We start from the raw sequence: 11,905 nt of genomic DNA, 5'->3' as shown, positions 1-11,905 counted from the left end.
CAAAGTTGTGGGTTCGATCCCAGGGGATTGCACATGCCTTTGTATAAATGTATAGCATACACAATGTAAAGCGTCTGCCAAATGCATTAATGTAAATGTAAAAATGTCACATTGGTTGGAAAAATGTCGACATTTCTGATCATTTTATTGTTGTGAATCAACATGTCTTTTGCAAGTACAGAGCGCTCGCCTCGAATAAATGCGTTAAAAAAGTTTATTACTGAATAACACAAACAGTCTCTAAAAGACCATACATTGCTTTCATCCTCAAGTAATGGAAGAATTGATCCTCTATCCAGGGTCCTAGCCTGATGAAGTACGTAAACATTAAAACAAAATCACTCAAATAATGAAAATAATAAAAACGTGAGGCATTTTACTGTTTAAAAGTACAGTATACTGAGAAATTGCTGAACTTGATCTTTTTCCTATCAAAATACAAATTCAAATACAGATCATAATTGTGGGTCAAAAAGATTTAAAACAATCATATGTATAAGAACATTCACAATCACTACCCTTGCAACACCGTTTCAGACTTGACACTGCATCTTTAAATTTACATAAGTACAGTAACATTAGACTCATACAGTAAAGAGTATTTACACAAACATAATGCTTTCATCTCAATTTGGATACAGAACCAAAGTTCCTATTAATGTATATTTTATGAAAGATGGAAAGAGAGGCAACGAGAAACTCTGCTGCTTCTAGAGTCCAGATGCTTTCAGAAATCCTCATTCCTGTTTGTACTGGGTTACAGTAAACCATCGGTCTCCATTTGTGAGTTCTCAGTGGTGTTGTCCTCTAGGACCTTAGATGGAGTGAGGGCTTCCAGTTGCGAGTCTGTGTTCACAGCCTCCATTTCATCAGCTGTACACAGAAAGTCAGAGGGAGTTACCCCACTTTCATCAGTGAGGGAACGCACGTGGCTGACAGGAGCCTCAGAGGGCGAGTCAGGGGGAAGGCTCTTGGGTGATTTCTCTACTGACACATTGGGTGTGGTCTCCACTTCCTCATCATTCAACTTATCAGAGTCCTTTTGGTCAGTTTCCAAAACCTGTGACCAACCATCTGTAGTCATGTTGTCCATGTTTGACATAGATTGTACATCAGTGATTTGAATAAGCTCGGTCTCATCCTCCATCATTTCAGAATCTTCGTTCACAGAAAGGAGTTGGTCAGAGTCTTCAGTCTCCAATGACCTAAATTATGGGTCAAACAGGAGAAAAATGAAAGGGAGAGCAATAAACAATGAATGCAACATTGCATACACAACATTACTTAAAGCTTTTTAGATTCAATGTGTGAAAAATATCACAAATCAAGATATGGCCACATTCCACAGTGAAGAACACAAATTAAGAAAATGAAGCCTATATCTCTGATCATTATTTTTCTTGACTTAACTTACATGAAATAAAGTGTTTCACATTGTCACTTTAGCTTTTATTTGTGTAATTCCCAATGTTCTTTCGTGCAATTTTTATTTAATTATAAATTGACTAATATTTATTAAAGCAACCTTATCAGTAACAAAGTAGTACAACAAATACTGCAATTATATAAATGCTTAATATAATGCAGTATATTTATTTTTTCCACATTACAGTGATAGTACAGGGAAAAAAACTTCTGTTTTATAAAGAGTCTTAATAACTCCTGTTTTGAAGTTTCCAATTAGAAAGAGGCAGAAAAAGCAGTAAGTACACAGCAACTCATAAGAACCCCTCTCTGTGGTCCACTCCACATTTATAAGAATGTGTTCTTCAGCCTTAATTAATGCTAAAACTCATGTTTTAATATAAGCAAGGTCTCTCAAACACCACTTAATGTGCATCCCAATTAGACATCATTTTTTACAATAAATGATATTTCTAGACAATTCATAGTTCATGCCCTCTCTATTCACACCGCTATTTCATCAGAAAGGGTAATTTGTCTCAATCAGGCAAGCCACACTTCCCAGTCTATTTTTACTTCCCCTCTTTTCAAAGCACTAACCCCTACATTTAACACAAATACGCATATGGTGTCATTGTTCTCCAATACATCATGGGCTATACAACGAGAGCATAGAAAAGCTGTACCACTTCTTCAAAGAGACCCATATAAAGCTTAAACACTACACAACTTAGCAAGACAAATCAAACCCTTTTCCAATCTTCCTACAACTTAACTTATGCAAAGAAACAAAAAACAGAATATTTTTATTTCACCTTCACAATAAATGTTGTATCAGAGCGTACTAAATGATGCATATATTAATACAAACAATGGATTTCTTACCTCTTGATTTCTGCTTCTCCATTGGCAACTTTAAAAAGTCAGAAATAAAACATTATAAAAGATAATTTAAAACATAACAAAGAACTTTCTGTAGTTCCTTCATGGCCAAACATAATACCTGGCTCCATGATGACCTGGCAGGTGTGGTTTGGCCTGTTGAGCAAATGTTCAGTCATCTGGTCCGCTCCAGAGGCGTCTGCCAAAAAATCACACTTGAGACATACCAGCGTCAGATTCCTTAAACGGAGGAAAGAAAACATTCTTAAACTTAAAACAGTTAATAATTTTCAAACAAACTCTCAATCACTGTTAAACCATGCAAGCTGACATAAATACATCTGAACTTACCGTAGACCATGCAGAGGCTTCCTCACTTTACCAAATCTTGTTTTTGATGAACTGCTGTGAAACCTGCACATTAACATTGTATAAATGATCTAACCACTTTAATTTGTTATTATGAGTAGATCCATGTTTTCTTATTTACCTGATCATGTGCTGTCCAAATGCACTCTGGCAACTCGTTCTGTACCTGCATACGGTGCACTTCAGTGTCAAAGGGTAATGAATGAAGGGATTCACAACCACAGTCAGACACTCGGCACACGTATATTTTCCTCCCGGAAGTCTGTGTAAAATTAAAATAAAAAAAATGTTAATATACTTTTGAAAAAACGAGTTAGGGTCAAAACATTGAGACTAATAACCACACTCACTTTAAACGTTTAAGCTCATTATTGTGAAGGGTTCGGTTCGACATTAATTGGTTTGTAAATTGTTTTGTTTTTCCACCATTCAAGGTGGATTTGGTTGTCTTTGTTGTTGTTCTGCTGGATGGTTTGGTTGTTTCGGGACTTGTGGGTACGATGTAGGCCTTGTTCGAGCTGTCGGAAAACATAGGTGTGCCAGTAAGTGAGGCCCGAACCGTCACCTAAAAAGATAAAATAACACTAATGATTTTGAAAATGTATAAATATAATTGAATCGCTAATCATATTTTGTTTTAATGGGTGTGGTTTCAAACATACCTTGGTTCCTGGAGGCAGCCCTTCAAGTTTCCTTGGCTTCTTATGAGTTCGATGGAAGTGTGTTTTGTGTTCCACTTTTTCCTTGTAGGTGAGAAAATTTAATCTGCACTTCCCACACCTTTGAATGCCTTTTTTCTAGAAAACACAACCAATAACAAAGTACATTAATAAAAGTCACATTTAACTATAACTTATCCATATTTTTTACGTAAACACATACATTTGTCTTAGATCCATCTCTAATATACATCATTCCACACCATGTGCACTTCTATTGTTTTCAATTACAAGTCATTTTTTCATCCTCCTGCCTGTCTTGTGGTTGTTCTGGTTTGATGTTGCCAGGGAAAAGCCCTTAAGGAATAACAAAGGAAAACGAAGAGAGTAGGCCGCCACTGTCAGATTGTTATATATTGCACCAAGGTGTTCGTCAGACAACCGAATCAATCCAGCCTTGGAGTGAGAGCCAATGTGCTGACTTTATATCAGCGAAGTCTCAAGACCCAAATCCATAGACAAGGAAACAGATGAAGCCTTGTCCAAAAGCTTGTCAAAAAGACAAAACATACAGTCTTGGGTTCATAAGAGTATTCCTGTGCCTCAACTGGTAGAGCACGAGGCTTGAAGCTCTGAGGTCATGGGTTCAATTCCCCGGGCACGCACAAATTGATAAAATGCATGCCTTGAGTCTACTGTAACTGGCTTTAGAAAAAAGCAAATGCTAAATGCATTAACATAAAACTGTAGAATAGTAATAAAGAAGTGGATAAATTGATTTCCAATTCCTAACCTGTTCCTAAAAAAATCTAATAAAAACTGAAACCCTTACTTGATGCCTCATGTAGTGTTGCATGTACATATGGCCACTGCGAAGGACTTTCAAGCAAAAGGGACAAAGCAGGTCTTTAGTGTTTTCATGAACTGTGCGGAAATGGTTGTCCACATCAGAGAAGAAGGATGACCTGTAGTTGCAAACCTTTAAAAGAGAAGAAAAAAGTGAGAATCAAGTACGTGAATAACAATGTCACAGAACAATGAAAAAGCTTTACCTGACACATATAAGGCATTTCTCCAGGTTTGTGATTGTCCCTCATATGTTCCAGAAGAACTTGTTCCGTCTCAAAAGCCAATTCACATATTTTACAGTTTGCTTAGGAAAGAGAATATAACACATTTAAAACCTTTTTTTAGCATTAACTTAAGAAAAAGTGCAAAATATGCATATCGTGTGAAATGAACACGTTTCATCTATGCTCTTATTACCATCTTGATTCCAAAGAAAGCGATGGTAAAAAGTACAAAGCGCCTATAAAAACACTTGTTTTGGTGGGACGCCAGTTGGGTTGCCCATCAGCTGACAAGCTGTAAATGTGCTGGAATTGTGGTAGATTGCTGCCGACTTACTGGTGGACTCAAACGGACTGTGTGCACTCTCTATGTGACACTGGAGTTGAAAGGGAGTTGAATACTGCCGGTAACAATGTTGACATGTAGTGTGACTCTCCCAGCTTTCACTGTTCTGCTTCTCCAACTCCAGGTGATGCTTCATGTGATTCATGAACCTGAGCGAGAAAAATGACAACAGGATGAGAGTGTCAGTTAGTGAGACACGCTCAGCGACCAATCAGCTTCTCGCACTGAAAAACAGCCAAACTATAGTTCTGCTGGATTTTAACTAAAACACAAAATCACATATGAGAGTTTATTGTGAATGTTAATTATGCATGTTGTCTCTTACAATTAATAGACTTTTTAAGAAAGTCGAGAAAGAAAGATAGTGTTTATAAATGCATACCTTTTTGTCACTAGTAAACACATAAAAAAAAACACACACATTATAGCTTCAGTGTCTGAAATGTAGCGGCATCTAGTGGTGAGGTTATGAACTGCAACCAACGGTTCACTCCTGAACCCTCCCTTTCGAAGCTCTACGGTGGCGGACACAGGACCAAGATGTCATCACTAGCGATGGGCATTTAAAGCAAAAATAATATCGAAGATCGACGATAGCTATTCGAAAATAATTCAAAATTCTCACCCCTCCCCCACATGTACGCATTTACAGTATTACACACACACAAACGGAGAGAGAGAGAACATTTACGCTTTAAATCCGTATGACGGCACACTACTTTGTGTATTATGGAATAGGCAATCTTACATCAAGCCATACATTACGATAACGTGCTGAAACATTAATATATTAACAACCGAATGACGGCACTTATTAACAATACGCCGATCAGCATCAACCACTCATAATGCTAGGACATTTCCTTGTAAAATATGAGCATTCATTTATACCAACTAAAAAAACAGTGTGATTTGTAGAGCAGTTTGTCCGTTTAGGGCTACTGTAGAAACAACATGGCGAATTCCTTGTAAGGGGACCAGCAGTGTAGATGAAAATTGCTCATTCTAAGGTAATAAAAACATAATGCTTCATCATGTAAGGTCATTTTACCAATCTGAAGACATAGTTTTATCTTTATTATATTGCATTTCTGTTAATAGAGCATACAAAAAAACTACACAAGACTTTAACTAAACTTGTTAAGTCTGAAAAAGGTTTGATAAACTGTAGCAAAAAAGCCAAAATGTCAGACATCCCCAAATAAAATGTAGTTGTTTCAAGACAGCTAGTGGGATGCCACCATTACAGACAGTAAGTGTGACAAGCCATTGGGGACACCTGCAACCTGTGAAATGAATGACAATGTTACTTAAATGAATCTCTCAACAGACACCTGCTGTCTGGAGCGATCAGACACAAGCGAAACAAGGAGAGCCAAACAAGTTTTGATGTATAAGAAAGTGAACGTCACACAGCTGTAGAACATTCAAACTTGTGAACCACAAAAAAGTGGAGTTTTTCCAAATTGCATCTAAAAACAAACACCGAGCATCCCCAGAGCTCTTTGAATCATGCCGCCGTCTATGTTTATGCCCTATTTTCTCAAACTCCAGCTTTGTCTATAAATTACATAGGAATCAGAGGGTACAAAAGAGCAGTGGCTTGAACTAGCAACTCATAAACCCGCATTCTTCAAATATGTCTGAAGGGGGAGCAAAATGCCATGTATATGCAAAGTAGCTAATGTGTAATGTCCTCTGAGAATACAACATCAAACTTATGTGCAGTTTATAGCAATTAGCCAGATTTCAAACATTCGCTGTTAAAAGTCACCTTTTAACAGTTCAAGGTCTGTGTTTGTGTGTACTCAAGAAACACTTGAGCTCCCATGGGTTTTAGAGAGACAAATTAGCAAATACTCTACTTAAAGTTCACATTCTAACTGTGCATAATAGGCATTATAATGCCAGCAATTATACCGCTCTTCTTCGTTTGTTTAATGATCTGATGCTCAGGCTGCCTCCAGCCTCTCTGCCTCGTCTGCCACTGGCGCCCTGACGTGAAGCGGCCCATTTTTCAGTCAGCACGTTCTGCAACCTCAGCTCCCCTAATAGGGATTTTTATGCGGCTGAACTGTGACCCCCGCTGCCAGAACTTGGGGTGCGCAGCGAACGCTCCTCCCCATTAAAAGAAGCTTACCGAGGCTTTTCTCACGCCGTGGCTGAGCAAAGTTATTTAATCACAGGAACAGTTCCTACAGCAGCCAAACTACCCTCCATTATTCATCTGGGGACCCTAGAGGGAGCGGGGGTCTGATAAAGTCATCCATCTGAGGGGGAATCCAGTGATGGGGTCTAAGAACGGCTGATTCTCCCTTGTCTCCAACTCATATTCTCTCCATCTCTGGGCTTCCGTGGCTAATGGCTCTCATGAGCAATGTTTCCTCCAAGCTGCATGCATACTTGGCTGTACGTTGCTCCTGTGCAAACCCATAAACGATCTGCACTGAAGGTATCAAGACCAAGAAAACTTTCTTTGTACAACAGACCGTGTACAAGAGATAACACTGTGGAGTGTAACGCCTTGTGTTTTCAATAAAAATGAATACCTGATGTTGTTCTTGAGCATTTTTAAACAGCTGTTACACTTGAAGGTGGTTGTGGTGGTCTTGACTTTTGGGATCAGAGACAAGTCCCCTTCACATCTCCCATAGTAGAAGTCTGAAACCAGCATGATAAGTTTGCCTTTGTCACATTCATTGGCTTTTACTACAATAGCTGTGGCCGGTTTGTCGGCTTTCGACGTTGAAGGGAACACAGAGTCGAACAAATGAGGGCAGCAAACCTGAAAAAGATAAAAAGGAGTTTGTCATTATATCTCAATGCTAAAGTTTACTGCAAATGAGTCTCTAGTTGTTAAAGGGTAAACATGACGTTAAACATGTTATGAGAACTCATGGAACATAAAGGTTTCTCATCGCTTCAAAAACTTCAACTGCTTCAAATTGGTCCATTCGCTCATAGTGGCTTTAGTACTTTTCTGGACCTTGATAACAACTATAACCAAAAACGTCTATAAGGAAGGCCTGGAAATCTCTCGGATGTCACCTAAATATCTTTATTTGTGCTCCGAAAACACCGGGAGGTCTCAAAACCTGTGTAACGTCATGTGGGTGAGTAAAAAAAAACAATTTTGATTTTGGGATGAACTTACTCTTTAATACTTTAATATTTAGATCTGGGCTTGCCTAACTGAACATGACAAACGTTACTATTGGCAAGATAGTAAAATAAACACAAGGAAACATACAAACCTTTATATGATTTTTTAAAGCCTGAACCCCAAACATATTCTGACATCTCGGACATTTCTTTTTGAAGGGAAACTCAGTATCTGCAGTTGTCAATGACCAAAAAGAGAAGAAAAGATAAAAAATCTTTTGATTTTGTTGTTTCTGGTAATATGATAATACATAATTGACAAATGCTTACCGGTGTCGAGCATTTCTCTTCTGTCGTTTGTGTCATTTGTCACCGTGCCATTATCTGTGGATAACAAAAATTAAACATAAAAAAGCTGTCTTTTCAAAGAAATAAACCTGTACAATAATGTCACATAGGTTCTTTCTCTTTTAGTGAAATCAAAAGTGTGAGTTTTCATTTTTACTGTACGGTCTCTCGATCATGAAAAAATGTGAATTTATATAAACAAGCATGTCTTCCATGTTAATCAAAGTGTAAATCTCATGGTTTTAAAGAGGGATAGTTCACCCAAAAATTTACTGACCCTTTTGTCATTTCAACCCCATTTGACTTTCTTTCTTCTGCAGAACACAAAAAAAGATAATATGAAGAATGTTGTTAGCTGGCCCCCATTCACTTGCATTGGTTTTGAGTACTTCCGATAGAAGTGAATGGGGGGCAGTGCTGTTAAGTTACAAACTTTTTTCAAAATATCTTCCTTTTGTGTTCTGCGGTAGAAAGAAAGCCATACAGGTTTGAAATGACAAGACAGTGAGTAAATGATGACAGAATTTTCAATTTGGGGTGAACTATCAGTTTAATGCAGGGGTGGGCAAACCTGGTCCTGGAGGGATACAGCTCTGCAGAGTTTGGCTCCAATACTAATCAAACACACCCGATCCAGCTAATCAAGGTCTTCACAATAACTTGAAATTTCAAGACAGGTGTGTTGGAGCTGGTTGGAGCCAAACTGTGCAGACCTGTGGCCCTCCAGGACCAGGATTTCCCAGCCCTGCTTTAATGTGTCAAAATGCCAAGGAAGTAAATATATCATGGTTTCACTACATTTTAGTAATGCAGTTACAGCTCCAAAATGTGGTATATTTTAACTATTTAGGTGAAAGACAGACACTGAACATAAACCGGTTTCACAGACAAGGCTTAGCTTAAGCCTGAACTATTTCGTAGTGCCTCAGACTGCAAATCGGAGCAGAATTTGTGCACTGTATGGCAGATTATCACCATTTTTTTCTGTTATTGCAGGCTAATGGATTCAAAGCATACATACCTCTGTTGTTCACAGTTTGTGGTGATGAGGTTTTCTGCTTAGATAGACTTGCTGGAATAATACCCGGTTTGTTTTGCAAGGTACGAGCGGGCAGATGGTCTGGAGTGGTGTGGGAAAGCGGAGTAATGTCAGCAGCAGCCCGGACATTGGACAACGTCACCACATTGTCCTGGATAAGCTGCACCTGAGGCCTGTGAATGACCCCTGGCTTTGGTGCTGCAATGGCCTGTGGAACTATCTGCTGACCTGCTGCTCAAGAAATGAACATGTTATAACATAATTACCTTAAGCTAAAAAAAATTGAAAAACTATGGTTTGGATATTTAAAACTGACATATTATCAGTTAACACAACAGCTCCATGGTGTACCTGGAACAACAGTGATAGTTGTTCCCACTGGATACTGTGACCCCAAAGAGGTGATGAATGAGCTGCTGTTGTTGAGATTGAGTGGTGATGCTACAATGTAACCCTGGAGAAACAAACAAAATTTCATGACCTTACAGTACCTGAGGCAAACAGTCCAGCCTTAAAAAATCCTTTCTTCGGTCCGAAGACCGAGAAAACCAAGCTATACGTGTGAACACACCCTCTCAATAAAACAGTCAACTGTAACAGACAAAAGCTTCATTGTGCTGCATCACTTTGAATAGCATTTACTTATTCACTTATTCACATGGGAAATTTAAAAAAGCAGTGGCAGATAGACTGCATATAAAAAATACCTGATTGTTAATAATGATGGGTTGCGGGGCTGTTTGAGAAGGGTTGATGGGTATGAGGACAGGGTTGCCTCCGGATGGGGCTTGACCTCTGAACATAATTGTAGGACCTGAAGCAACCCCAGACTGAGTCTGTGGAGTCTTTTGAGGCAATGCCAATGATGAGGGGCTTTGGATCGTCACATTACGCTGACCTTGCTGGTTAGCAGCCCCTGATTATTACAAAAACGAGAAACACAATGATAAACATAACGAGTACAAGAGGAAAAGTTTAAGCAAGGAATGTCAACTTTAAGGACATAAATTGTTGTGTGCAAAGAAAATAAGAGCTATACTTGGCCTTGTGTTGACTGAAGGCTTAGAGCTACAGATTTCACCAACAAATATTGGTTCATCATCATCATCATCTTCATCATCAATCAGATTGATTTCTGGTATCGCCTTCTGCCATGGCTCCAACTCCTCCTCCTCGCACTCCATAAAGAGCTCAGACATCTGGTGGAAAGAGATGACAACACAAAGTTTTAGTGGCTTATATAACCATTTAAATTCTCAAATTAAAATTGTCATTTTTTGCTCACCCTCATATCATCTAGAACCTGTATATGACTTGAAACACAAGATAAGATATTTTAAGAACTGTATCAGTGGTTGTCCATACAATGGAAGTCAATGTTTTTTAAAAACCCTTTGTGTTCTACAGAAGAAAGTCATATAGGCTTGGAATGACACGAGGGCGTGTACATGTTTCTTTTTTGGGTGAAGTATCCCTTCAAGGTACCTACAAATGACACAATGACAGTTTAACTAATACTAGGCCTAAACTTACATAACTAAACCTAAACTAGATTAAATTATTTGGGGAAAATAGGTGCTATAATTAATGTCACAAAATCTTGTGATTTTAACTGCACACAGAAGAGGATATAGATCAAGACTAGTTAGTGTGAAGTTTTTTTAACTAACAAATGATTGTGATGCAGACCATGTGAAGCACCTCCAGCAACCACACTATGAGACTACAAGAGACAGGCTACTGCAGACACAGACCGGCTAACTTGCTAATGCAGACACACCACGTTGTCAATGAACTCTTTAACAACTAATAAAAAGTAATTTCAGTCCGGTGAGAAGCACATTAACGTTAGATCATCACAAACACTCATATACAGTCTCTATATTTGCTACGTTATATAAAAATCTATTAAGAGGTCGGCTTTTCTGTCTAGCTGCTAACAGGCTAAAACAACAAGAAAAATAGTAAGCGGCTTCGAAACGAAGCGAGGAAAAAGCTTTAAATGCTCACTGATTTTGTTGTAACATAAAAAAGACAAACGACGAGAAATAAGAAGCGGAGCTCGGCCTTACCTTCTAAAATCTTGGATTATTTATTTACAAACACCATCAGTGTGACTAAGAAACACTCATAGCAGCATGAAGCGCTAAGGCTCATGGGAAAAAAAGACAAGCTATTGTTAAGACCAAGAATCTATGATGTCCCCCAAAATTCAAGATTTCGTACATCTGTAAAAAGAAGACTGACTTAAGTTATGTTGTTATTAGGTTGTTATTAATATAATTAATACATCGTTAAATAAAAAATGGGCACAAAACATATTCAAACAACCTTCGTACAGTATATCGACAGAGCATTTGCAGTTCATAATACACTATAAATTTAAAGAAAAGTTTACGCAAAATCTAGCTAACAATAATATGTTAGCCTACATTGAAACAGTATGGGTAAATGTATTAATTCCAAAAAACAAATCAACAAATAACATTAAAATGACATGAAAATGATTGATGAGTTTACTGGATTTCCTTGTTTTATTATAAAATGTATTTTATTTTGTTATCCAGTTTATAAACAGGTCAAAACATCTTTTAATCTTGAAAGACTTCATCTATGACTGTTTGTTTTGATCAACAGGTGGCACTATGAGTTTTGTGAAGCTTTGTGTCTTTCGTTGTGACGATTT

At 38.1% G+C, this 11,905-nt stretch overlaps 1 protein-coding gene across 1 annotated transcript; it reads right to left on the bottom strand.

Annotated features, from left to right (window-relative positions):
• Positions 1 to 128: 128 nt before the first annotated feature.
• On the bottom strand, positions 129 to 11,385 carry znf280d (zinc finger protein 280D). The gene is made up of 18 exons (XM_056755129.1): positions 11,292 to 11,385; positions 10,259 to 10,418; positions 9,927 to 10,135; positions 9,571 to 9,673; positions 9,202 to 9,450; positions 8,163 to 8,216; positions 7,985 to 8,064; positions 7,280 to 7,515; positions 4,722 to 4,879; positions 4,367 to 4,467; positions 4,147 to 4,293; positions 3,318 to 3,452; positions 3,006 to 3,220; positions 2,777 to 2,917; positions 2,638 to 2,700; positions 2,408 to 2,526; positions 2,290 to 2,317; positions 129 to 1,205 (listed from the first exon to the last, which is right to left on the bottom strand). Exons 2-18 carry the CDS (start codon positions 10,416 to 10,418, stop codon positions 758 to 760), a joined length of 2,646 nt encoding a protein of 881 aa, XP_056611107.1. The 5' UTR covers positions 11,292 to 11,385; the 3' UTR covers positions 129 to 757.
• Between the last annotated feature and the right edge of the window lie 520 nt (positions 11,386 to 11,905).

Source organism: Triplophysa dalaica, chromosome 1, assembly GCF_015846415.1.
Source record: "Triplophysa dalaica isolate WHDGS20190420 chromosome 1, ASM1584641v1, whole genome shotgun sequence".
In the NCBI taxonomy this organism is placed as follows: domain Eukaryota; kingdom Metazoa; phylum Chordata; class Actinopteri; order Cypriniformes; family Nemacheilidae; genus Triplophysa; species Triplophysa dalaica.
The sequence above is the reverse complement of the archived record's forward strand: the minus strand, read 5'-3'. Positions and strand labels throughout refer to the sequence as shown.

Bases quoted from the DNA above. Each gene is read 5' to 3' on its own strand.
- znf280d (XM_056755129.1), bottom strand. From the start codon at position 10,418: ATGTCTGAGCTCTTTATGGAGTGCGAGGAGGAGGAGTTGGAGCCATGG. The intron at 8,217-9,201 runs GTATGTATGCTT...TGTTATCCACAG, and splicing joins ACAAACTGTGAACAACAGAG to ATAATGGCACGGTGACAAAT. The intron at 2,701-2,776 runs GTAAATAAGAAA...GTTAATGTGCAG, and splicing joins TTTGGACAGCACATGATCAG to GTTTCACAGCAGTTCATCAA.